Source organism: Oryzias melastigma, linkage group LG10 (genome assembly GCF_002922805.2).
Source record: "Oryzias melastigma strain HK-1 linkage group LG10, ASM292280v2, whole genome shotgun sequence".
NCBI lineage: Eukaryota > Metazoa > Chordata > Actinopteri > Beloniformes > Adrianichthyidae > Oryzias > Oryzias melastigma.
The window spans coordinates 27,572,532-27,599,228 of NC_050521.1; the positions used below are offsets into that span (position 1 = coordinate 27,572,532).

At 42.7% G+C, this 26,697-nt stretch overlaps 2 protein-coding genes and 1 long non-coding RNA gene across 7 annotated transcripts in view; 1 reads left to right on the forward strand and 2 right to left on the reverse strand.

Annotated features, from left to right (window-relative positions):
• Positions 1–350: 350 nt before the first annotated feature.
• LOC112137881 lies at positions 351–2,431 on the reverse strand. Its single transcript, XR_002917652.2, has 2 exons — positions 2,130–2,431; positions 351–869 (listed from the first exon to the last, which is right to left on the reverse strand). It is a non-coding gene; the product is annotated as an uncharacterized LOC112137881 (long non-coding RNA).
• A 44-nt stretch (positions 2,432–2,475) lies between these two features.
• On the forward strand, positions 2,476–8,250 carry g3bp1 (GTPase activating protein (SH3 domain) binding protein 1). Of its 3 annotated transcripts, XM_036214037.1 has the most exons (13): positions 2,476–2,618; positions 5,282–5,398; positions 5,477–5,558; positions 5,650–5,823; positions 5,935–6,025; positions 6,112–6,193; positions 6,275–6,515; positions 6,590–6,694; positions 6,763–6,880; positions 7,000–7,125; positions 7,189–7,298; positions 7,375–7,631; positions 7,678–8,250. In XM_036214037.1, the coding sequence occupies exons 2-12, from the start codon at positions 5,304–5,306 to the stop codon at positions 7,606–7,608; spliced, it is 1,458 nt and encodes a 485-aa protein (XP_036069930.1). In that variant the 5' UTR covers positions 2,476–2,618; positions 5,282–5,303; the 3' UTR covers positions 7,609–7,631; positions 7,678–8,250. The 3 variants fall into 3 exon arrangements, with proteins under 3 accessions (XP_036069930.1, XP_024116175.1, XP_024116176.1); XM_024260407.2 differs by having other exon boundaries at positions 7,375–8,250; XM_024260408.2 differs by having other exon boundaries at positions 6,278–6,515; positions 7,375–8,250.
• Positions 8,251–12,802: 4,552 nt separating this feature from the next.
• Positions 12,803–26,697, reverse strand: part of glra1 (glycine receptor, alpha 1) — a 106,245-nt gene continuing 92,350 nt past the window's right edge. For all 3 annotated transcript variants that reach the window (XM_024260410.2, XM_024260412.2, XM_024260411.2), the window contains one exon: positions 12,803–19,504. In XM_024260410.2, the coding sequence (XP_024116178.1) occupies positions 19,220–19,504 (285 nt within the window). In that variant the 3' untranslated portion in view covers positions 12,803–19,219. The remainder of the gene's footprint in view (positions 19,505–26,697) is intronic.

Genomic DNA, 26,697 nt, shown 5'->3' on the forward strand with positions numbered 1-26,697 from the left:
GGCTTTAGGCTCCGCCCATTAGCTTTATAGCAGAGGGTAATCAAACCTCCATAACTGACTTCCTGTGGGTAGACTCCAGCTCTCCAGCAGTTCTACTTTCCTTTTCTAAGGAAGTGTGGGTTCCAGAGCCCAGTATGTTCGACCTCTGACCACATCAGGCCCGACATGTGCAGATGCTTTTAGGAGGAACTCTAAAGTTTCTGACTTCTTGCAGCAGCAGCTCCTCTGCCTTCAGTCTGCAGAACTTTCCTGCAGGAACAAACATCACTTCCTCCAACAGCTGCAGCTCAGCGTTTGGATCTCCCCTGTGACCTCATTTCCTGACAGAACTCAACACAAACGACGGATCCTCCATTCAAACTAAACTTTAATTCTGTCAGCCTCCATCTTATCCACTGAAGAAACCGTCTCTCAGCTTCTTTCTGAATTCACGACCAGCTTCACTCATCTGCAGATTCTTCAGGACTGAATCCAGAGTCACCACGTCCAACAACAGCTGCTCCCCGATCCTGTCTGTCTGCAGGAGCTGATCCGACTCTTCTTCTGTTAGGAGCTCCAGCATTCACAAACTGTTCAGATATTCACCATGTGCTTTGTATTTTATCATTATTAAACACCTTAAAACTGGTTCCAAACTGTGAATAAAGTAACTTCTAGGACTGCAGCAAATCTGTGCCAAACACGCTGTCCTCTCAGAGCAAACAGCACCGCGGCCCGACTGCTCAGAGCTGCTCGTGGTCCCCTGGGAGGCGGCAGAGGGAGAGCACCCATTTACCATCTCCACCCGCTCATCCAGCCCTCAGCAGCAGGAATGCACAGCGGCGTGGAGCCTCCATGCCCCGGCAGAGAGACTCCTCCCGCCTCTGCAGCTGACAGGGGAAACAAAGGATGACATCTGTAATTTAATATCGGCTTTTTTTAAAAAGCTGAAGTCACTGCAGCCATAATGTGGTTTAACATCTGCAGCAGTTCAGTCGTGGCATCAGTAACTGTCTCTGATGATTCAAAAAATTCACTTTTATTTTTATTTAGTGCACTTGATGCCCCGTGCGGAGCATTTTCTAAATGATCAAACATTTTTCCGCTTTGTTTACATGAATTTCAATCAGGAATGCGTTAAATTTATCCACCTGCTCAAACCTTTTCACATTTAAATCACTTCTTTGACCTATTAGATCAGAGGTGTGAAACTCAATCACACAGCGGGCAAGAATCTAAAACACACCTGAGGTCGCGGTCCGAACAGGATAAACATTTATTGAATACTCTAAAACTACATTTTTAAAACTTTAAAAACTTGACTTTTTAACATAATTATGAACTGGACATATAGCATTACCTGTGATAATGCTAGTGTGAATACTGTAAGCTGAATTTGGCCGCTGAAGATGCTAATGCTAATAGCTGAAGATGCTGAAATTGACGGCTAAAAACACTGAAGCTAATAGCTGAAAATTCTTAAGTTGATAGCCAGCTAAGATATTAGCTAAATGCCACAATAGCCTAAAAAACTTAAAAAAAATGTAGCAGAAAAAAATAGCTAAAATTCTAAATAGCCTGAAAATAAAAAAATAAAAATAGGTTAGCCAAAACCGCTAGCATACTGAAAAAAATGGCTAAACTTCAAAATAGCCTAAAATAAACATAGGTTAGCTAAAACAGCTTTCATGCAGCTGAAAAAATAGCTAAACTTGAAAATGGTTTAAAAAAACAAAACAAAAAAGCCAATATTAGCCACAACAGCTAGCATGTACCTGAAACGTTAGCTAAACTCCAAAACAGCAGAAAAAATAAAAAAAGCCTAAATTAGCTAAAACAGCTAACATGTAGCTGAAATATTAGATAAACTCCAAAATAGCCTAAAAATTCTTAGTAAATGACAAAGTAGTCCAAGAAGCTAGCAGAATGCCAATTTTGAAAACTGTAACTTTTTAACATAATTATGAATAATAAAATTGCAGGAATATTATTCCAGAATAAATCAACTTAAACCTTAAATAACTTTCAGTATTTTACTCTCCATAAAAATATATTTTGTCAAAATTACACAAGTTAGAAATAATCGCAAGATAACATCAGGTCATTAATAAGAATAACATAAAATGATCTGGAGGGCCGGATGGAATTACCTGAAGGGCCGGATCTGGCCCCCGGGCCTTGACTTTGACACGTGTATTAGAATGTATAAGTGGGTAAGTAATTCATGGTGACCTAAAATCACTGATTTTGAACGTATTTGTCGCCTCCCAGCGGTGGAGAGCCGCTAATGCACATGTATGGAAGGAATCTTAAACCCCACCGGCATACGCCGGGTACTAAAACCATCGCCCCGCTCCCTCTTCCGCGCGCTGATTGGCTCCCTTGGAGAAACCAAACTCGGATCAGGAGTTTCGGGATTCGCTGGATGTGCGGGAGGTTTGTCATCCTGTCTCCTCATTGGTCGGTGGGTCGTCGCCTCTAAATGTGATTGGCTAAAACCTCTTTATAGGGAGGGACGTCAGCTTTGGCTGCGGAGGTAGAACCGGTACCCGGGCTCAGCAGCACGCCGCGAAGCCGCTCCAGCGCTTCAAAGAACCAGAAGAGTTTTAAACGATATTTTCCAAACGATTGACTCACTGGTAAGCTTTAACATCAAACATGTTTATTTATTCGAGTAGAAAGTTCAAATTTGATCGAAAACGATGAACTTGGAAGCTCACCCGGGCTCCATCTACTTCCTGGCGTTAGCCTCCTTTGACATTGTCGCGCTGTTTTACCGGTGGAGGCGCTAAAATCAACAGAAAATACTCAGATGTGTTTTAAAATATCAATCTAAAGAGGTGGTTGTTTTAATTGCGTCATTTCTATTGTATTTGTGACGTTCTGAGTCATGATTAGCGGCTTAGTTTCACTCTGTGCTACAGGAATTAGCCGCAGCCCTCGTGTAGCATCCCCCCCTCCTCCCCCAGCCTTTCTTCGTTATTTTCCGTGTCAGATTAATTACTGATTATTTAAATCAAAGCTAGCTTCGTTTCTACGCGTCTCTCGGTTGTTAAAAGCGCCATTCCCCCCTCGTCGCCCGGATCGGAGCGCGGATGAGAGCCGGCCGGGACACGTGCTGCTGCTGCTCGTCTCCCCCCTCCCAGAACTCATCTTTGGGGGTTCGTGGGCCCGCCCAGCTGTCCCGGATTAGATCGGAATGATCCCGGGCTGCGTGACGCCTGAGCCCAGGTTAAATCTGTGAAGGCCCCGGGGTTTGCGTCGGCGCTGTCCCGGAAAGAGAGCGCGCAGGCCGGCCTTCTCTGTCGCCGTCCCCGCGGCCACGGCGTGCTCTTTGTCTGCGGGCCCCGCGTGCGCCTCTGCACGCGCTTCTGGGGGAGCACGCGCCGCTCCGTGAAACCACTGGTTTTATTTATTTTTGGCTCTTGTGGGGGCTCCCGGGCCGTTCCGTGTTAAAAATGGTCGATGGCTCTGCCGTGGGAACAGATGTCAGGGAGACCGTGTTCCTCGTGGCTTCAGCTTTTCCCTTCCAGGCCCTCTAACCCAACACGTTCCGGTTCTGGCGGCAGAACCTCTGGTGTTTCGGGCTGTTCTGACACTGTTCGGACCAGATTTCCTTGATGGTGTAAATGAAGTGGGAACAGAAGAATGTGCTTCTGTCCTGGCATGTCTCTGTTCCCTGAACTGGCCTTCCTGGTATGTCTGCGAAACTGACAGAAAATAAGATCCACGGCTTCTGATTGGCCGAGGCCTCCTGATCCCGGGTAACAGTGGTGTGCAGGGGAAAGAAAATCAGAAGAATTCTGGTACGATTCACTTTAGTGTGAATACAACCAGATTACTGATGGAAGAGAACCACACAGGACATGACAGAAACATGTAACTGATATAGCAGGTTTTGAGAGTAGCACAACAAACTAGATAAACCCCATATTTATGTTCATTCCATTGACTGTATGTGAGAACTGGACTGTCACATCGTCCTTGCAGAATAGTTTACTTCCTGCTCCAACCATTCCAGTCGGTAAGCGCTGGTTGTTATGAGCTGGTCTGAGTCAAGGTTTCCATGGCAACCACCCTAATCAATTCTAAAGAACAGGTGTCAACCTCTGGGCCTCGAGGGCTGATGTACTACATGTTTTCTAACCAACCTGCTCCTTATTGGCTAAATGTACCTGATCTAGGCCCTCAAGACCACGCCCCAACCACCTGAAGGTGGGCTAAACAAAATCTGTTAAAGATGTGGGGGTCAGTAGGCTCCACCCACTTTTTATTGAGGCATCTGATTGGTCAGTTTATAACTGGAATTGTAAAAAATTAATGGAGGAAAAATTGGGATGAAAAAAAATGTATCAGAGAAAGAATGTTTGTTCTGGCCAATAGAATGACTAACAGCAGTTTATTAAGGGGGTCACTCAGTCCTGTTCTCATATACAGTCAGTGGTTTACCTTTTCTGAATGTGGTTCCAGTCCTTGAGAATTGAAATGATAAACTTCCTTTATCATATCCGAGCTGTCATTTTAGGGACATTTTGATCTTTGAATTCGGGGCTCAACTGTTGGAGGTGTCGACGATTTTACTGCTTTTGTCCCCTTTCTGAGAAAGCCACAGCTGATGCACACATCACCGAGAATGACGCCGTTTACATGAATGTCTCGTTGACAGCAGTTACCATGGTGCCCAAATCCACACAATCTTTAGCATCTCGTTTCTCCTTGTTGCAACACTGGAGACGGTTCCTGGAGTCAAAGTGACTCTCCAGAACTGTCACTCAGTCTGAGTCATTCGTTTCAACCAGCGTGACGTTGATGTTCAGTCAGTGAATGAACACCAACGATCAAATTGTCATAAAGGTTTGCGGAGAGTTCTCGAATCACTGCATCTGATTGGCTAAGCCTTTAGCTCAGAAGCCTGTGGTTCATGTTGCCTCAAATTTGGTTCATTCTTTAAAAAATGTCTTCCAAAATTGTTGCCATAGGAACCGTGAATTGGTTCCATTTGGCTCAGATATTTAAAGAATCTTTGAAAAAAGTTGTTGCTGCTTCTTTAAAGTCATTTTGGACCACCTATAGTGTCCTGGTGGTTTGCGGGAGGAGTTAAAAGTGGGAGGAGTTATAGGAAAACTTTTTCATCTTTCCTGTTTGAAAAACCTCCAGTTCATCCAGCCAACAAAGCTGGAGATGTGTGTGCTGTTCTCTCGTGTGGGCGTGGCAGACGTCAGCTGTCACCAATGAGATTCTTTTAATAAAGTATCCCGGTTAACCGCCGCCGCTCGGATCTCCCGTCTGTTCTTCTCTGCAGAGATTTCCAGCTGACCAAAGAAATGGTGATGGAGAAGCCAAGTGCCCAGCTGGTCGGGCGAGAGTTTGTCCGACAGTATTACACGCTCCTGAACCAGGCCCCCGACTACCTGCACAGGTGACGCCCCCTCCCCCATTGGTGTGACCACATTAGTTCAGATATCCTGACCCTACAACGTTCGCCCTCCTCCTTCAGGTTTTATGGGAAGAACTCGTCGTACGTGCACGGCGGTGTGGACGGCAACGGCAAACCGCTGGAGCCGGTTTATGGACAATCTGTAAGATCATGGAGACCATCGTTTACCTTTGAGTTTGTCTTGTGTTCCATGTTGTGTTCCATGTTTTTAAAACTGTCAAATGTTCCTGCAGGAGATCCATAAGAGGGTGATGGCTCTGAGTTTCCGGGACTGTCACACAAAAATCCGGCACGTGGACGCGCACGCCACCCTGAACGAAGGCGTGGTGGTGCAGGTGATGGGCGAGCTCTCCAACAACCTGCAGCCCATGAGGAAGTTCATGCAGACCTTCGTCCTGGCTCCTGAGGTGGGTGCACCCTCAGGACTAGAGTCGCAAGACTAGAGTATCGACTCACGAGACGCTACCCGCACGACTTGAGCCGCAGCCTATGAGATTCGGTGATCTGTGTTCCTGCAGGGTACAGTCCCCAACAAGTTCTACGTCCACAACGACGTGTTCCGGTACCAGGACGAGGTGTTTGCCGACTCCGACTCGGAGCTTCCTGAAGGTCAGACGATGGTTCCTCCACTATTCAATAAAGGATTTCCAGTTTCAGTCAGGAGGTCTGAACGTTCCTCTCCGCTGTCCTTCCAGAGTCAGAAGACGAGGATCTGGAGAGGGCCCCCTCCCCCGACACCGCCGAGGAGCCCGCCCCCTTCTACGACCCCACATCCTGGTACGTCCGGAGCTTCGGGGTTTTTGCTGGTTCCTCTTTAAAGTGTTTGGTTTACAAAGTGGGCGTATCTCTTCCTGTCAGCAGTTCTGAGCCCACAGCCCCCGGTGACAATGAGGAGGGAGGGGCCAGTCCAGAACCAGAGGTCGAGAAAGACCTGGAGGCTCCAGAAGCGGAGCGTCAGGCGGACACCCACGACGGCCGGACAGAAACGCACTCGGCTGACGAGCAGACGGAGAAGAGGTCGTCCTCCCCGGCACCGCCCACCACAGAACCAGCTTCGGCGCCGGCCGAACCCGCTCCGAGCGCCCCAGAAGAGAACAGGGTAGGTCTATCAGAGTTGAGCGGACAGAACCTGAACCGCTCTCCGTTCTGACGCCTTTCTCTGCTCGCCCACAGCCGTTCTCCTGGGCGTCGGTCACCAGTAAGAACCTCCCCCCCAGCGGCGCCATCCCGGTGTCAGGAATCAACCCCCATGTCGTCAAAGTCGCCCCCACAGCCCCCGTAAGTCTGAGAGGAATCCGGACTCTGGGGAAAATGAAAACCGGATTCAGACGTTGGTTTGTTTGCAGGTGAGAACAGAAGTGAAGCCCGAGTCTCAGACGGCGCAGAGAACTCAGAGGGAGCAGAGGCCGCGCGACCAGAGACCCGGCGGACCCACACCCCCGCACCGGGGCGGGCCTCGACCAGGTACACGCCCACTCAGAGAGAGACCTTCTGATTGGTTACTTGAGTGAACTGGATCGAACCGTCAGAAGTTGCAGATCTCGGTTTGGTTGCACATTCAGAACCTCACGTGTGTCTTTCAGCTCGAGAAGGCGAGCAGGGCGAGCCGGAGGGGCGCCGGATCATCCGCTACCCCGACGCGCACCAGCTCTTCGTGGGAAACGTTCCCCACGACGTGGACAAGAACGAGCTGAAGGAGTTCTTTGAACGTGAGTAGGCGGAGCTTCTTCCAGGTGAAGCTGAAACCCGACTGACGTGTTCTGGTCCTGCAGAGTACGGGACGGTTCTGGAGCTGAGGATCAACAGTGGCGGGAAGCTGCCCAACTTCGGCTTCGTGGTGTTCGACGACTCTGAGCCGGTTCAGAAGATCCTCAACAACAAGGTGAGTCTCCCAAGTCTCAGTCGGGTTGGATCCAAAAGCAGAATTTCTTTTTCTGACGTTCTCTCTGCTCCTTCAGCCCATCAAGTTCAGAGGAGACATCCGGCTGAACGTGGAGGAGAAGAAGACGCGCTCCGCCAGGGAGGGCGACCGGCGGGACTCCAGGCCCCGAGGTCCCGGCGGTCCCAGAGAGCGCATTGGCGGCGGACCCAGAGGACCGCCCACCCGCGGGGGGATGTCCCAGAAGCCCAGCTTTGGCTCCGGGAGGGGGGCGGGCCCCAGCGAGGGCCGCTTCTCGGCTCCCCGTCAGTGAGCTCCGATTCAGAACCCGATCTGACAGACGCTGCAGCCTGCAGTCAGCTGCTCTCCTGACTGCAGGCTGCAGCCGCATGCGGCGCAGACGCATAACCATCCACTCACACCGGCTCCTGCTGAACTCGCCCCTCCCCCATTACATTTCTGTAAGGAGTGTCTGAAAGCTGCGGGACTCGTTTGGGGGGGAGGGGTCCACACTGACCCCTCCCCCACCATCCATGGAGTCCAGGAACCGGCTCTTTTCTCCGCAGTTTGATTTTAGTTTGGCGTTGAACTTGAATCTCACAAATGAAAAACAAAAAGGCGTAAATATTACTTGAATTGGGGATGTAGAGACCCAGAGGTTTTATTTTATTTTCCGAGTTCTCTCCCTGTTTCTTAAAGGAACGTGTACTTTAACTGCTTTGGGCAATCCTGTGTATTGCTGCCACCGTTGTTTGTAGCGATGGCTCCGCCCATCGTTTTTATCAGGTCACGAGCTGAACTGTAGTTTTATTTGATGTTGATGTTGTAATCTACACAAACAGATGTCTGAATGGAGCATGTATCAAAACCTGTTCGCCTTTTTTTACCAATGCACTTCATCATGTTTAAGCTCACATGCCGACGAGAGACTAAATTAAACCATTTACTGTTTTCACTCCGACTGCTTCTTTATGGGGGAAATTCGGGACTCCAACCAGATGTTTTCACAATTCTTCTTTCAGCATCTTTTGGTTTTTAAAAAGATTGTCAGCCCTTCCCTGGTGGAGAAACCATCAAAAGTAACTGGGTCAAAATCTCTTTTGGGGCTGGAAATGAGAAAAACCAAATGTTTGAAAGTTTTTAAATTATGGGATGCCCACAGGACCCATGGCTTCAGGCAATTATGTGTTTTAAATGTTTTTTTTGGACAAAAGAACCTTTTATGAGTCTTTGAAAAAATTGACATAAGCTTAAATCTAAAACCACTGATGTTTCATTGACCCTTGACCTCGGGAAGAGACTGCCATCGTGAATTTTCAAAAAGAAAAAATATATAAAAGTTCGCTTAAAGCTCATTAAATAAAAATGTCTTGAGATTCCAATTTGGAGCAGAGACGGAGGTCGTTAAGTCGAAGAGCGACTGTCCACAACTTTAAATTCTTGGAGTTTGATCTCTTCTCCTTAAAACTTAATCCCATTTTTAGAAATACTAAAAACAGTTTAAATCGTTTCCTTTAAACTAAACCAATTGATGTGATTAGTAGTTGAAAATGTGAACAAAACATTGATTCACAGCAGACATTCACATTTCTGCCACGGCACTTGTGCTCATCAAAGGAGACGTCTGCGTCTTCAGGTTGTGGAGCGGCGAGTTATGTGGGAGGAGCCACGAATGGAAATCATGCTCAACTTCTGATGAGCTGTGGGCCGTCACTGTTGGTCACATGACTTGTGTGAATGATTCAAAGCATTCACACAATAGTGATTGTTTCTCTTATTTTTCTTCCGTACACTTTTAGGACTGTAAAAACTCGATCACACCTTCAGCAATTTCTGCAATCTTTGTATCAGAGCGTTCAGCTCATTAAGGACATAATCACTCGTATTTTTGGTTTTCATAAGTTTTACGATTTCTAAGATATTACTCAATTTATGCAATTTTTTAGCCCCATTTAAAGGAATGGGAATATTTTGCAAATTTATGCAATTTAATACAATTAAAACATTCAGCCTGTTCTGGAAATTCATGCTTGTGCTTTTGGTTTTGTTACATTTCACACATTTTTTTGGAACTTAACCAAATTTTACACAATTTTTTTTAGAGAGCACCGACCAGCACACAAAGTTTCCTCAGAACTGAACAGCAGCCGCTCCATGAGATGTTATGTCAGCCGCTGTTACAAAAGCGTTTATTTAATAAAGTCCCATTTATTATAATGCTGTTTGTAGCCTAAATAACTCGTCTTAGGACATAGTTTCTGCAGAGCGGCAGGAGTTCATTAGAAATTCACCTCTGAGTTATGGACCACTGGTCTAGAGTAAGCCTGTGCTTATTTCCCATCATCCCTGCTAGCTTGCAGCCCCTCACAACATCAAGATAACAGTTCAACAAAAATGGCAAAAATCTGAGCTATCCAGCCAGAGTCCAGCTCAGATGAGGAAAACAGAGACGTTCATGGATCTATTCGTCTGCAGGTGGATGCATCACGATGGGGCGGAGCAGGGAGCTTGTGGCCCCGCCCACTGTAGCACCCACATCACCGCTACAAGGTTTTTCCAACTCAATCTGCTCCTGATTCACATCAATTTGAATAAAAAATACTCTGGAACAAAGTTTAAATCTTAATTCTCTTTATATACAATCAGAAAAAAATGCCACAAGAACATGTTAAAGAAATATTTTTAAATAAATATTTAGTGTTTGACACCAAAGCAGCTCAACTTGTCTCCACTTTCATCTTCACTTTTACAAAAACAGACAAAAACTAAACAGACTAAATAAACTGGTTATCTCCGCCCTTAGAAAAACCTGAGTCAGGATAACAGAGGAGACGACGTAAACATTTATTGGAATAAACGTGAAAATGAAGTGAATAATCTGACCATGAAGACCTAAAACCAGACTTAAATAGACTGAAGATGATTAACAGAAATGAAGACAGCTGTGGACGATCAAGCGGGTGTGACTGACAGGTCGACTGATCAGACCACAGAATATAACTTATAAAAACAAATCCAGGAGCCCAATCCTTACACGTTAATAATAATTTAATTTAATTTTAAATAATTTAACCAAAAAGACTAAATAAATAAATGGATGTAATTCTGATCACAGATCTTCGGTCTAACCTCCAGACTCCAGCTTCGACTGACTTCCTTCCTCATCTTTGTCAGTCCTGACATTACTGCACTTAAACACGCTCAGAAGCCGCTTTGCTAAACAAACTAATTCCACTGAGTTTCATTTCTCGCTCGAGCGGACCCTGGAGTTTCCTGAGGGTCTGCAGGCGGCGGGCAGCGACTCCGCCGATACGATTAGCATTGATTTTTCTCCCGGCGGGCCGTTGCTTTAAGCAGGTAAATCTGTTCCAGGTTCTGCGCTGGAGGTTTCACGTGTGAGAGCAGCTACAAGAATCCTCCTGCAGGTAAAATGAAAAACATTCGATTGATCTTATCTTGAATGCAGCGCGCTGCCTGCTGTTCTTCACGTCCTTTTGTGCTCAGAGACAGACGTCAAAGAAAACGGTCAGACAATCATCCAATCAAACATCCCAAAACCATTTTTATTTTAAAGATAATCTACTTCAAATATTAAAGGAGATTATAAAAAAGTTGAAAGTATTGATTATGATGTTCCGGCAAAAACAAATGGTCTAATACATGTGTCAAAGTCAAGGCCCGAGGGCCGGATCTGGCCCGGGGGCCGGATCCGGCCCTCCAGATCATTTTATTGTTATAAATGATCTGATGTTATCTTGCTCTCATTTCTAAATATATATTTATGGAGAGTAAAATATTGAAAATTATTAAGTTAATTTATTCTGGAATAATATTCCTGCCTTTTTATTATTCATAATTATGTTAAAAAGTTACAGTTTTAAAGTTTTAAAAACTGGCATTCTTCTAGCTTCTTGGACTATTTTGGCATTTACTGAGATGTTTTAGGCTGTTTTCTGAGTTTAGCTAATATTTCAACTACATGCTAGCTATTTTGGCTAATTTAGGGTTCTCTTTTTACGTTTTTTTAGGCTATTTTGGAGTTTAATATTTACATGACAGCTGTTTTGGCTAATTTAGGCTTTTTTCCTTTTTTGATATTTTGAAGTTTAGCTATTTTTTTCAGCTACATGCTAGATGCATTGGCTAACCTAAGTTTTTTTTTAGAGTTTTTAAGGTTAATTTGGCATCTAGCTAATATTTTAGCTCGTTTTCAGCTTCAGCGTTTTCAGCTATCAGCACCAGCATCTTCAGCAGCCAAATTCAGCTTACAGCATTCACACTATCACTATCGCAGGTAATGCTATATATCTAGTTCATAATTATGTAAAAAGGTTATGTTTTTAAAGTTTTAAAAATGTAGTTTTACAGTGTTCAATAAAGGTTTATCCTGTTCGACCTCAGGTGTGTTTTGGGTTTTGGCCCCTTGTGTGATTGAGTTTGACTCTCCTGTTCAACATCATTAAAGGTGCCTGTCAGATTGACCTGAGTGTTTGAACTCCAGCCTCCTGTTGTTTATTGCAGACGTCTCTGCTGCCGTTTACCTGGATCAGGTGTTTTAGCTGCAGCTAGAGGAGCAGGATGGGTTAGAAAAGGAGCAGAGCACCTGCCCTTGAGGCCTGAAGTATGATGCTCCTGACAGAGACAAACTGCATGAAGTCAGGAAGGAGACATTTCAGAGGTGGACCGGTGTGTGTGTGTGCGCACCCATGTGTGTGTTTGTTTTTGTGAGTTATGAGGCTCCATCTTTCACATCAACACTTCCGGGACTCTCACTTCTTCTACTCATTTGACCTCATTTTTATTTCATTTAGGTCCACTTGAACTAGGAGGAAGAAAACCACTCATTTAGAAGATGTTAAGATTAAGTGAGAAGTCATCTATTTAAATGTCAAGTTTAGCTGCGGATATCGCCCCCTATTGGCCATTCCTCATACTGCAAAAAAAACAGACGACCCTCAGGGTTATTTTTTTCCTTTTTTTCCATTTTATTGGTATCTTGTTCTGTCCAACAGCTGAGCAAACACATATGAGCTGAAGGTATTTTGTGTTGGACAGATTTTACTGTTGCAATAAGGGTTAGTATATTTGTACAAACCCCTTTTGTAGCTTTTGCTAAGCTTTATTTATATTGATTTTGTTTCATGTGTTCTATTTGTGCTAAGGTGAGCTGACACCTGTCCTCCGGTGGGTGTTTATGTTCTACTAAGGTGGATGGTGGAATGTAAAAAAGACTTTTAAGTTTCAGAGATTAAGTGAGTGTGTGTTTGTTTTTGTGAGTTATGATGCTCCTTGTTTCACATAAACACTTCCCAGGACTCTCACTTCTTCTACTCATTTGACTTCATTTGTATTTCCTGTAGGTCCACTTGAACTAGGAGAAAGCAAAAACTCATTCAGAAGATACTTAGATCGAGTGAGAAGTCATTTATTTAAAAGTCCACTTTATCTGCAGATATCGCCCCCTAATGGCCATTCCTTATACTGTAAAAAACAGACAACCCTCAGCGTTAGTTTATTTGCTATTTTTAATACTTTTTCATGAATGGTTACACAGATCCTTGAGTTGAATAACAGAAAACAGAAGCTCCAACTTCAACAACCTCGACAATGTCCAAAAACAGGTTGAGATTTTTTTTTGAGAAAACCTTTAATCGTTTATAGAATTAGTAGTATGACATATTTCAATAAATATTTAGATATATACAGATACAGCAGAAACGGTACATTCTTATTTTTCTCTTCAAATTGCTTCACATTTTTGTACAAGCCAAAATATCTGCCATTTTACTTATGCTCATGCAAAATATCATTTCTCAGATTAATGAAAAATAAAAAGGATTTGCTGATTCTTTTTTTTAATCGTCCTGCTTTGATGTGCACACTCAGATTATAAGCATCATAAGGAGCATTTTTCAGTTTTGCAAATTAAACAGGTGCACTTTGTGCCAATACACAACAGAAGCAAGTAAAGCTAAATTAAGGCCATTCCAACTTGTGCAAAGAAAATTCAATCAATAAATAATATTTCCTTTAGTTCACAACAGTTCAGGGGTCACCGTATTTTTTCCCTCGTCTCTCATGACATAGGCTTGTACAATTATTACAATAAAATATAAATGAAGTGAACAAAATCCCCTTAAAACCAGTGAACCCATCAACAATAAATCAAATCATGCTTTTTTAAAATCCACTTCAAAACTTCCACAAACTCCTCCCTCATGTTTCAGTCTAACTATATAAACCCAGTTTCATAATGTGAAGTCCTCCCAAACCCAAACAACATCCTCAAGGATTAATAGAATGAGGTTGATGACACGGCGAGACTACGGTTCACAGCAGGGAAAAGGCTCATGAAAGATGGCGGTTGAAGAAATGCATGATATGTTGTAGGTCCTTGTTGTCTGTAGTTGCATATTCAACCCCATATGGCACGAGAGAGCGGACGTCGGCTTATGGAAGTGCTTCCAGATGCAGCGTTTATGGCACACAAAGAAACTCATCTCAACAGAAACAATCAGAAATGAAAATATCTTTTAACCTTAATTTGAGTGTAAAATAGAAAAGTATATATATATATTTTTAGTTTTGCAATCCCTCGTTTTGGGGATAAAATGTTTGACATAGGGCTTCAGCTGCTACACTCTTTGGCTCCAGTAAGCTGCCTGTAGATTTAAAAAAGTTTGCTTTTAGGGTTCTGTAAACATCCATTTATAGCAGTGAATTTTAGAATTTATCCTCCAGATTTTTCTTTGTCTAACTGTCCTAGTAACTCTGAAAAAACACAACATATTGGGACTTGTTTGGGACAAATATTAACATTTAACCCTTTAATACCATCACTGGTGATATTAAATAACACAACCTTTGAACTACTGTAACTCCACCTTAACAAAGTTAACGTAATTTCAACAAGTCTTGCATTTCTTGCATCAAATTCGATTGGAATTACATTAATTGCTGTTGAAGAGTTAACAATATTTCAAAGAACATCAAAATTGGAGCTAAAGCTGTGGTGTTAAAGGGTCAAGCAGAATGCAGTTGATGGTTGCTCAGTTTTTTTTTCATTCACCTTCATGAACACAAACAGAAAGAATAATGTGGTCAAACGTAACATTACAAAGACGGTGTTTTCATCTCCAAAAGCTGCTCTGCCTTCATGCTACACTCCTGCTAATTATGCACTTCAACATTTGAAGCTTCTTTTTGTAAAACGTCTAATTCTTTGGTCCAAAAATAACTACAGTCAGACTTGAACACACTAAAAAGATCTAACGAAAGCATATGCGCTACTGTTTTCTCAGCTGGTTTGGACCGTTTTGTCTTTGGTAGACGAGTTCCACCTACATAAATGAAAAAGTCGGGATACATTATTATATCAATGAGCTGATATTTACTAAATGCATTTCATTTAGCTTCAAACTGAATCCTATGCAAATAATATCAGCTGGAATTCCTTCCATTTGGATTTTTGACTCAGGAGGTAAAAATAGACCTGAGATTAAAGTTCATTTTAACATCAGGCAAAGTTATCATCATTTTTGGACATATAAAACTCTAAGTTCGTATTCAAATGATATTCAAAGGTTTTAAGATGAAACGATCATTATTTTTAAAATAGTCTGAGATTCAGGTGCAAATTTCAACATCACATTTAAGGTTTTGGGAACAAACAGTTCAGTTAGCTGTTGAAAAAAAAAAAATCTTTTTTTATTTTATCCCAAACATCAACCATAAATCAGATATTTTTTTACTTATATAATTTAACAGATTCATAATTAGCAATTTATGTATTCACTATTCTAATAAAGAATCAGCAAAACCCACATGAAAAGAAACATCTGGACAAAATGCTGAGATTGTGGATTTTCCGGCACTTTGACTCCAGAATAATCTCATGCTGGATTATGAAGACCGGGGTGTGTTCGGCTTAGCCCTTCAGGTCATCTTCACTCAAAAGCAAACTAAAGTCATTGTTTACTTATAGAAAATACTGTCAAACTAAACGTTAATTTAAACATTTAACGTCTAAAAATAGCAAAACTCAAATTTTTCTTCTGGATTTATATTTGGCACAAAATCATCATAAATAAATTCTATACATTAGCAGAGTTTTATCATCTGATAAATATTTATGAAAACATATTTAAATAATAAGAATAAAATAATAATACATGGACCAAAAGTAAATTCTGCAAAAGCAGCAAAGGAGCTAGCTGGTCCTTCAGGCTGCAGTTTCTTCACAGATGTTCTGGACCACGTCAGAGGTCCACAATGTGCTCACTAAAATAAATAAATATCTCAACAAACCAAATGTGGATCTGAACAAGCGGGAAAAGGGAGTAAAACACAGAAAAGAACAAGAAAAACATGTCCGCTAATGTTTTGAGACATTTACCTTAAGAAAACTAGCAGCTTTGACCTTTTAAAACCAGCAACTAATCAGAAAAAATGACGAATCTTCATCCAGATATATTAGATTGCTAATGTGGATTTTGGACTGACAGCACGTGGCTTTCAAAGTCAAAGCGTGTGATATTTCCATGAGGGGCTGTTAGCAGCTAGCATGTTTCTGCTTGGAAAGGGCTGGAGGCGAATGTTTGCTCAGAATCAGCGCTGACATGATTACAAACACAAAATGCTACGTTCACATCAAATGACCATTATTCTGGTCCGCCCATACCGTGTGTCAAATTATCCACCCACTGATTGGTTGACACAATGCGCCAAAGTTCAAACATTTGAACTCTGGAAATATTGCACCATCGGAATTTCTGCTGCACTGTCCAAAACGTTCTGCAGTTAGAGAATCTGACTGCAGCTGACGCTGGAAACACGGCGTACGGTCTCTGATCACGTGAATATGGACGCCCCTGCCGTGTAAATCCTGTTCAGTGTGAATGCAGCTTAAAGTTCCATTTTGGAAATGCTAGCAGTTAGCATGCTAGCAAGTCAATCTCACAAATTTAGCTTTAGCTTGAAATTTAGCATGAAGATGCTAAGACACAATTACTGAGAGTCACTCAGTGAAAAATATTTAGTCTCTAATTATATTTACTTGGTAATCTTTGATATCTAGATAAAAAGCATTTTAATGCTGAGCTCAAATTTCTTGCTGGTTCTTTTAGCCATTCAGGCTGATTTTTCTTTTCCGTTTAAAACAGACTTTACATTTTTACAACACAAGTTAATCTCATTAGAAATTTTAATTTTCTCTATTTTTTAAATCATTTTAGATGATTGCAATGAAAGAAACAAAAGTGCATGCGCAGTTTGATGTCATCTAATCCGAGTCTTTAGGATAAAAATTCTATTTAGCTTCATCCAAATGTGTTTAGCACAAACAGGTACATTTCTTGTACTTTTAATTTTAACACAGAATAAGACTCAGGTGCAAATCTCTGGATTACAGTCGCCTAAAGATGCCGGTGGAGGCCGAATCCCACGATAGCATCTTTTTAGACAATATCGATCCGTCAATTGAAAAGGAGACGAAACTTCTGAACGTCTGGGAGCAGATTTCATGTTTGAATGTTCATGCAGTCTTCTGCACACGGGGATGTCGGCTTAGATCTTCCACTGACTGCTAACATTCATCTGTGAAGAACGTTCAGCAGTCCTCAACCTTCTACGAGACGCTAGCAGCTAAATGGAAGAGCTACGAAGAAGAACCAAAAAGCATGATTGCATATTCGGATCATTGCATAGAAGCCTGGTGCAAAGCAGATCCTCAGTCAAAGGTGCCCGACTGACAGAACCCCCAACAGAACCTTCAGTTCTTCTGTGTGGGCCATGGTGAAGCTTCATGAGGCTTTGTGAAGGACATGAAAGCACAAGAACAACATTATAATCTCTGTAGTTCAGGTAGGAAGTGGGCGGGGCTTAACCTCTCACATTAAGGTGGGATCAAATCAAGGAAGCACTACGAAGATGTAAACATGTCAAAGTTTCATAACACAAGAGAATCGGCTTTTTTTTAAGAAAAAACTTCATCCAGAACTGTGAAGAAGTATTTGCCCCCCCGTGACATCTGTGTTATTCAGATAATTCAAAGGTTGACCAAAAGAAAACCCGAGTACATTTACTTTATATGAGGCTTCCTTTTACAGGTAGAAATACTGTCTGTCAACGCCAGCGAATCTGTAAAGAAAGTACCATGAAACCAAAAACCTGAAAATTTTCTGGCCTAACAGCTAGGAGGAGACAAACATGGATCCATGAAGAGTTCGGTCCAATAAACTTCTGAATGTTCTGGAAGAAGAGCATCCACAAACATCTGGACTCAAACCAGAACTTTCAGTGAAAAAGCACGGAGGTGGGAGTGTGATGGTGTGTTCTTAAGCTTCAGGACGTGAACGAGTCGCCATCGCCGTGAAATCTCTTCTACCAGAGAGTCCTGAAGGAGAACGTCTTCCATCCAAACTCAAGAGCACTTCAGTTCTGCAGCACCAGACCCACCAGTGATAGAGTAACATAAAGGTTCTGGTTCTGTTTAGAGCCGGAGTGTCAAAGTCAATCACACAGGGGGCCAAAATCCAAAACACACCTGAGCCGAACAGCGGCCAAAAAAATAGCCAATAATATCTTGGTGAATGGCAAAATAGTCCAAAAAGCTGCAGAATGCCAATTTTTAAAACTTTAAAACTGTAACTTTATAACATAATTCTGAATAATAAAAAGGCAGGAATATTTTTCCAGAATAAATCAACTTAAAACAACTTTCAATATTTGACTCTCCATAAAAATTTATTTTGTCAAAATTAAACAAATTAGAAATAAACGGAAGACAACATCGGGCTATTGATATTAATAAAATAAAATGATCTGGAGGGCCGGATCCGGCCCCCGGGCCTTGACTTTGACACATGCTTTAGAACCTTAGTTGTGGAAAAGTGGAACCAAAATCCTCCACAGAAGCTCAACGGTTTCTGTGAAGCTTCATGAGCTCCTCCGGACGGTTTGGACCGTTTGGACCGCTCCATAAACGTTTGTACTCAGGTTTTCTGCTGTCACTGCGTACAGAGCGATGAAAGAAACACCAGAAGAGGAGCAAACCTGTTTTCACAGTTCTGGAAAATAACAAACCCAGAAGAAACCCGCTTTTGACATCGAGGCGTTCCTCCAGAGAAAGGTTGGGGGCGCCGCTCTGCCGCATGTTCGTTTGGCACAAACAAAGAGGTACAAAAGCAACAGATGATGCGATACGAAAGTACGTACGGACCGCTGACCGCAGGCCTCCGTCCGTCCAGAGTCTCTCTTCTCTCCGTGGTTTCGGCTCGGTCTGTTCGGCAGGACCTGGACCGACTGCAGTTTTTGTGGCGTTGGCAGCGGGAGGGCAGTAAAGCTCTGACGGGTGCTTGCAATACACGTTTGAAGCAAATCTATATATAGAGAACGCGGGTCCTTGCATCACTGTGTTATAGAAGCACTCTTCTTCCTTTCTGTTCGCTCAGATGCCATCCGGTCCAGACAGAGTTCCTATTTTTTAAATTATAATAGATATGAGTATGATACACAGCCTCTTGCACCCCCCACCCCCACCCGTTCCCATTGTTTCCATATAGAATTATATATATATATATATATATCTGTCTTCACACAAAAAAACTTAAATGAAATAGAAGATCCTCCCAGCATCCTCTTGGCTGCAGTTCCGTCGCTCCCAAACAGTTTGTGGGTTTTTCTTCTTTTCTTTAATATATTGCCACATTCATATTTCATGCATTTTACTGCATTGCTATTGCACCGGTCCGCGTTATTCGGAGGGCGTAAGAGAAGACCGGGGGTTCCGAGGGGGAAAACGGGGAGCCGATAACCGGTGTCGGTTCAGAGGGATGCCAAATGCAACCGAACCAGGAGGAGGCTGAAAAACGGGGCCGACTTCTCTCACGTCAGTCACCTTCTTCTCTTTTTTTGTTTCTTCTCAGCTACTGCTTATGGATGTCCTCGCTGCGGATGATCTTGTAAATGATCCAGTAGAAAATGTTAAAAATGAGGAAGACGAGCGGGAAGGCCACGCGGGACACCGTGTCGATGCGCTTGGCCCGACTGATGAAGAGCTTCTTCATCTCCTCGATGCTCTTCTCGGGCGCCGCCGAGGTCGGGGCGTTGTTGTTGTTGCCCTTGATGGCCATGCCGTCCTTGGCCTGCAGGCAGGCGGGGCCCATGCCGTAGCCGGGGAAGCCGAAGCGCCCGTCGCCCGTCTCGTCCTCCTGCAACACCAGAACAGAAGAGCGTGGCGTCAGGTTCTGGGCTGGTTTTGGGACAACAGATGACCCAAACTCTGCTAAAGAAAAGGAAGTGACCAGAAAACCAACCGAGGAGCTCCAACTGTTTCATTAAACCCTTAAAAACAGACTGAAACCCAAAATATTTCTATTTTTATTCCCTAGTTTTTAATCAAACCTTTAATTGCAGTTTAGGCTACATTAGCTTTGTGGTTAGTTGTTAGCTTGTCTCCTAATTAACATATTTTCTGGACTATAGAGCACACCTGTATATAAGCAGTCCCCTTGGATGTGGTTTCAAAATAGAATCTATTATCATTATTCTTTTTTGAGGGGAAATATTTTTTTAAAGATTTAAAATCCTTTGGTTCTATTGACCTATTATTTTACTTACTTATTTGTTTATTTTGTTGTTTCTGGTTATCTTAAATCCCGTTCCCCTGGGGTCAGGGTTAGGATCTCGTCCCGGATTAGCGCTAGAACCCAAAAACATCTCTTTCTAACGTTTCGGCCGATATCGACCTTCATCGGTCAAAAACAAAAGCAAATCGATTGTTTGTTTTCTCAGACTTACCACCTAAAGGGGCGGAGCTAGTAAAATATGAAGGTTAAGGACAATTTACACAAAATGTAAAAACCTTTTCTTTTTCCTCTGATTAACTGATTTTTCTTCTGCTGTTAATCCCTCCAGATTTGGATTAAGAATCAGAAACATTTTCAGTTCATTGAAGCTCTCAGTGGATTATAACTCATCAGTTCAGGAAATGTTTCTATAGTTTATTCATCAAAGTGTTTCCGTCCTCATGCTTTTGCGTCTCACCACTTAATGGACAATAAGTCCTTCAAAAGAACCTCAGAAGCTGCGTGTAATCGTAGAGAAACCACTCCAGAACGCGGCGCCGCGGCGTCCACCGCTGAGCTCCTTCTAACGATTTTTCAACCAGTAATTAAAGGAGCTTTTCTTTCTGCTCCATCAAACTCGCAGCTGTCGGAGCTGAAGCTGGATGTCAGGAGAGTTTCTCACCGCTGAAGGATGAGGACGGATCGACAGGAGCTGCTCTGGAGGTCACGGAACCGCCGCCGCCGCCGTGATAAAAGCGGCGTGGAGAGGCTTTAATCCGCTGGGGAACTTCTAGAGTTCTCACAGGTTAACAGCACCAGTTTAAGATTGATTTGAAGCTTTTGTTGATTAAAAAAATAAAATAATATTTTAGACAAAAACAACCAAAACATTCAGAAACGCCTCTGATGGACCTTCAACAAGATCTCCCACAGACAGAGGAGGACACACCTCCTGACCTTTGCTTTGTCGTGTTTATAGAACTAATTAGACATTTTTGTTAGTAAATAAGAAGCCAGAATGGTCAAAGTTTAAAAAATTCATTTTGATAATTAAGATAATGAAATGTTTAAAACCCACTCAGATGAAAACTTGAGGCATTTTTGTAATAGTAGAAGTTCTTAGGAAATAATTTACAATTAAAACTGCGTTTCTGAGTATTTCTTATTTCAGATCACGTTGGATCAGAAAACTGGAAGCTAGAAAAAGCTCAAACTAATGATGGAGCAACGAATGTGGGCGGGGCCAAATACTCCTGACCTGGTCACACAGGTGTGAAAGACATGATGAGTGTTGTAGCGAATTGTGATTCCGGCACAAACAGTCCGACTGAATTCATCCAATATTGCTTGTAGGTGTTTTAGAGCAGCTAATGCTAGCTTGATGGGGAGGGGCTGGGGCGCTCTGTGTCAATAGCCCCGCCCACAACCCAGAGTTGTATTTCTAATGATACTGAAACTGTCCATAAAATATGCCTTAAAAAAACAAAAAAGACTTTTTGATTTAGGCTAAAAACGTCATTAAAATTAAAATATAATACAAAAGTGTTTTGATTTTGGCCCCTTGTGTGATCGACTTTGATTGAGTTTCCTCTTCACCACGTTGAGTTGGGTGGGCGGAGCAAACTTTAGTCAAAATGGCCGACTCCCATCATTTTCATAAAACGTCTTCCGAAACATTCGTGACTCCAGAGGACTCCACTATGATGTATTTTTGTGTTTTTCTTATTATCATTCCATTTAGTTTGCTAAATAATTGTATTTTTTCCATTTCCTGTTTTATTTTCTGCTTCGTTTGTTCTGTAACTGATAAATGTGGGAAACTGTTTTCCACATTTGTACTTCCTCCTTCACAGCTGCGTTGCTCTCTTGTGATTTTGATCATTTGATCATTTCTTTCTGATTGCAGCAGCAGTGACTCTCCTGAGTGTCGTCTGTGTGTAGCAGACAGAGAAGTGTGCGTTCGTCGATGGATTTGTGTGCTGAACCACAAGGTAGTGAACCTTTTTAGCGTTGTCCCCGTTCTGTCCTTGCATCCACACCAAGTCATTTATTATTATTAGTGCACGCGCAGGACGTGCACGTGCACACACACACAGACGTCGTGTCGACATGTTGGCTGCAGAGCCGGCCGACCTCCGCCTGTCCTTCAGTGACGCAGCTAAACTATTACAGATGCTCCGCTTTATTTTCTCTGCCATGAGATTAATGTGGACGGAGGAGGGACGTGAGGAGGAGGCCCAAGGAGGAGAGGAGGAGAACATTAAGGGAGGAGCCCCTCGGCCAGAGGACACTGCTCTGTTGTCAGTAGAAACCCGGGATGACCCGAGTGATTCATCTCCTCCTTTCTCAAAAGGAGAAACCTGCATTAAAAGAGGAGGGAGGAGGTACGTCCACCAGGTGAAGAAAAGATGGAGGAAGGGAGCGTCACCCTATTAGCATCAAGTTGTTTCCACTGGGAAACAGAGTTTTGGGGTTTTTTTAAGGTATATAAAAGGAAAAACAGGAGAATATTTCTGGGCCCAGAAATGAGCCTTGAGGAACGCCAAAATAAAAACGAGGATGTGTTGAAGATTTCTTGATAAACCATTTCAAATCAAATTAAAGACAATCATGTGGTCAAGCGTTACAAACGGTGCTAAAAGTTAAGTAACGAAGTAATCAAATTACTTTGATCCCTGCTACAACACCATTTATGGTTAATTAGAGTCGGGGGTCCCCAAACTTGTTCTCGTGAGGGCCACATAACAGTTTTCTTCTCTGATGGGGGCGGGGCTGTAGGCTAACAGAAAAAGTGTAACAATCAGCCTAAACGCAAAGATTTAAGGTTTTCCAGAAAGCCACACATAGTCATACATTTTAAACAATTCATTTCTATAATCTTCATTGAAAGAAATAACACAAAAAAATGTAAAAACAAGATATACAGCATATAATGCTATAAGGTGAATGTGGCCGCTGAAAATGCTAGTGCTAATAGATGAAGATGCTAGAGATCCCGATTGGCTGGGAAGACGAGCGGACGGGGGTGGGGGGGGGCTGCTCTCTAAACTGTCAGGCTTGAAATATCAACACAATTTCACCTGAATTGCAGCAAAAGGATCAAGAGTGTTGACCTCGTGGTGTGTCCACAGACATCACTGACGTCAGCTTTTCAAATCGGATGAATGTGGAAAAACTCAGATTTTAACTGGAGAAGTCACTGAAGTTACTTAATGAGTAGCTAAGTACTACTGAGTTACTAACTCAAGTACCTTTTGGGGATGTAACTAGTAAGTATAAGTAATAACTTTTTAGAGTAAGATTCCTGCTTAGAAGGAGTTCTGGGTGGAGCTGCAGCTCCTTCACATCGAGAAGAACCAGATCCACGTTTCAGTTTCTGATGATGCTGCTGCATCAGGACCGTTCAAACCCGTTTGGAACACAGACTCAGGAACGAGCCGAGCAGCAGCTCCAGAGATCCAGATCCAGGAAGAGTCCTGATCCACCATAAAAGATTGGAAGAAGGAAAAACAAAATCTTAGAAATGACCAGAAAGCAGATAAAGAGGAGCTAATAAGGAACCGATTTATTTCAGGATATAAAAGGAGCCGACGCGCTCTGGTTCTTCATCTGTCATCGTCTTATCTCCTGATTGGATCGTTGGTATCTTCACCTCACTGATGTGATTAACTGAGGAGATTATCAGGATGCAGTCAGAGTGTCAGACTGGTTTCTTCTGACTCCTACAGGCTGGTATTTAAATAAACTCGACTCGGAGTTTGTCTCAGCATCAAACTCCTGAGAGAAGCTTCAGTTTCTGCAGAAGCAGAAAAGTTCATGAGGTCTTTCTGCTGAAGCATTTCCCTCCGACCCGCCGCGCTTTCTCTGCATGGAGGTGTTGGAAATTAGAAAAAAAAAAAAAAAAATGTTTTTCAGTCTGTAAGATGTACAATTTATGAATTTATGATTTTGATATTTTTATGAATTTGTTGTATTTCCTGAAAAACAAATTAATTGAAAAAATAAACTTTTGGTTTGTTTAAATAATTAATGTTCCTTTTAACAGAACGTTTAACATCTGGAAGAGTAAACAGACACTGATGCTCATAAAAAGTTAGTTAGAAGTTTTGCAGAGCGTTCTCCTCCCTCTTTGTTTGATGTTTGTCCATTTCTGGTCCAAAAGGATCTAAAACATTCTCAGTGCAGGGAAACCACCAATCGAGATGTTTCTAAGTCTTCCCAAATTAACTAAATATTTGTGGAATTTTCTTTTTGTGTTTTGGAGCAAAACCAACAAATTCAGAGGGTTTAGAAGAAACTCAAATCTGCAGGTCTGGAAACCTGATTCCAATCAGAGGGGGCGGAGCTTAGCTACTGCATGTATGATCTAACACTAACGAGTTCATTAGGTTCTAATAAATTCAGGAATGTCATCATAAGACGTTCACTGATGAAAGAGTCAAGAAAATCAAGAAGGAACCAAACGGATCAGAGCTAAAAATCCAGAACACAAAACGTGACAACATGACGGAGCGATTCTGGAGGCAGGGATCGATAAGTACTGATGGGTAATCGATCGGCAACAGCTGATCAGTAACTCACACCTGCTGGAGCAAACAGATCCTACCAAACTCAGCAGAACTCTGGAAGTAAAAACCGGGTGTGAGGCTGATCCGACTCAGCAGATCTTTAAACGGATTACTGAGGTCTTCAAAAAGCAAAGAAGAAGAAGAAAAACATCCGTTTGGGTCACTTGGTTCCAGGCCTTAGACAAACAAAACTAGGATTCCACGATAATATCGTCAATCCGATAATTATCGATAATTATAGTTTGTCGTCAAGCAGATAATTCAGATAAAAAGAGGTCTGTCTGCAACATGGCGCGGCACTCGCCCGTGTGGGCTAACTTTAGCGTGGATTTGTGTTTATTGTTGTTATTATACATAGAAAATACATGTTTATGACAGAATTATTCTATTTGAAAGTTAAAGTCCCATCAGTAGAATCCTGGAGAATCCTCCATCCATTCATGTGAGTCAGAAACACTGAATGAACCAAACCTGAACCTTCAGTGATGAGGTCTGAAGAAAACAAGAACTCCTAATGAGAGCGTCAATGAGACGTTTCAGCAGCGTTTCATTGGTCTGGGTTTAGCAGGACTTCATCGAGCAGATCCTCACATTATTAGTTTGATTTTTCCAGTTTGTGCAGAACCTTCTGGATGTTTCTGGACAAACAGCAGAGCTGGAGGACCCAGAAGAGCTTCTTCATCGGATCCATGAGATTGACCTGTTTTCCTCCTCCTCCTCCTCCTCCTCCTCCTGCATTAATCCATGCTGTGTTCATGTCTTTTCCTCATCAAGCTGCTGACCTGGAATGATTATCCACACGATCTCCTTCTTCCTTCTCCTTCATCAGATCTCTTTTTAGATCATCATGAGGAGAGATTTTACATGAAATACATGAAAATGTTACAACCAGAACTTAGATTTTGAGCTTCAACTAAACATGTTTGTTTGTAAAAGAATCTACACCAGGTTTGTAGTAAAGTCCAACTGCAGCAAACAGCTGACACAGGTGAGCATCAGCAGGTACAGACCTGCAAGAAGCAGCAGGACTCTGAATCTGAAGGTCAGGAGACTTTTATTTTGAAAGCTTCTCAGTAATAAACTCTGCTGTTGTGCGGATCAAAAAACACGACAAACACAAACATACACACTCATTTAAAAAAACAATTAAGACATTAAGGCTGCATCTTTACAAAAAAACATAAAATCAATAATTGATAAGATAATTGTTTGATATAAAACTCCTACTGCAGTGCAGGTAATTGGTTGGGGGCGGGGCCTGATGCCAGCAGCTCGTTACACATCTCGTAGGAACCAGAATTCTTCGTATTTCTCCATTGTTTGTGTCTTTAGCAGAATTTCTGGCAGACGCTACGAGAAGACCTGTAAAAGTTAAGTTTCCATCGAGGACGCAGAACGCCGATAAAATGTTTAACTTTTACACACAAATATTACTGCGGCAGCTGCAGCCTAGGGGGCGCTATCTACCAAAACAGGGAAGAAAGAGCAGGAAGAAATGTTTTGACCTCATTTAACGAACATCCTCACAGTGTTCACTAACGATAAAAAAGTGTTTTGTCTTTCTGTTGCCGTGGTAACACCTCAGGCTCCTCCTTTAGACAGTATCTGAAAACTGGACAGAGAATGCTGGTTTTTGATTTTATTTTTGATTTTTTTTTACTTCCGGCTCCAATCAAAGTTACGGACCAATCAGTGATTTGTTCAAGTCAGTTGTTTCTATGGCAACAACTCTCACCAATAAGGAGTGAGCTCGTTAGAAGGCCACGCCCTGTCCAATTAAAACAAAATCTGTCAATCCTGGAAGCTCCACCCACTTTCACTGAGGCATCTGATTGGTCAGAGGGAAGTTCCCTGGTTCCACCTGCAGATCAGTTTGGAGGAAGACAAACCCGGTCTGTCTGCTTTCAAAATAAAAGCCTGTCAGGTTTGCTCCAGCGTCTGTTTGACATGCAGAACAAGTCGTTCCTCCTAGAAGGTCGAGCTCCTCCTAATCTAATCTGGACACAGATTAGGAGACGGGCGACTTCTAACCTGTCAGTCTTCAGCTCGACTCGGTCTAATGGGAGTCACTGATTACTGCAGCCGCCAGCTCCTCTTCCTCATGCTCCTCTTCCTCATGCTCCTCTTCCTCATGCTCCTCTTCCTCACAGCTCCTCTTCCTCATGCTCCTCTTCCTCTCAGCTCCTCTTCCTCACAGCTCCTCTTCCTCATGCTCCTCTTTCTCACAGCTCCTCTTCCTCATGCTCCTCTTCCTCATGCTCCTCTTCC

Coding starts and splice junctions, on each gene's coding strand:
- g3bp1 (XM_024260407.2), top strand. CDS start 5,304: ATGGTGATGGAGAAGCCAAGTGCCCAGCTGGTCGGGCGAGAGTTTGTC. Junction 6,026..6,111: donor CGACTCGGAGCTTCCTGAAG/GTCAGACGATGG, acceptor CTGTCCTTCCAG/AGTCAGAAGACGAGGATCTG. Junction 6,881..6,999: donor CCGGGGCGGGCCTCGACCAG/GTACACGCCCAC, acceptor TGTGTCTTTCAG/CTCGAGAAGGCGAGCAGGGC.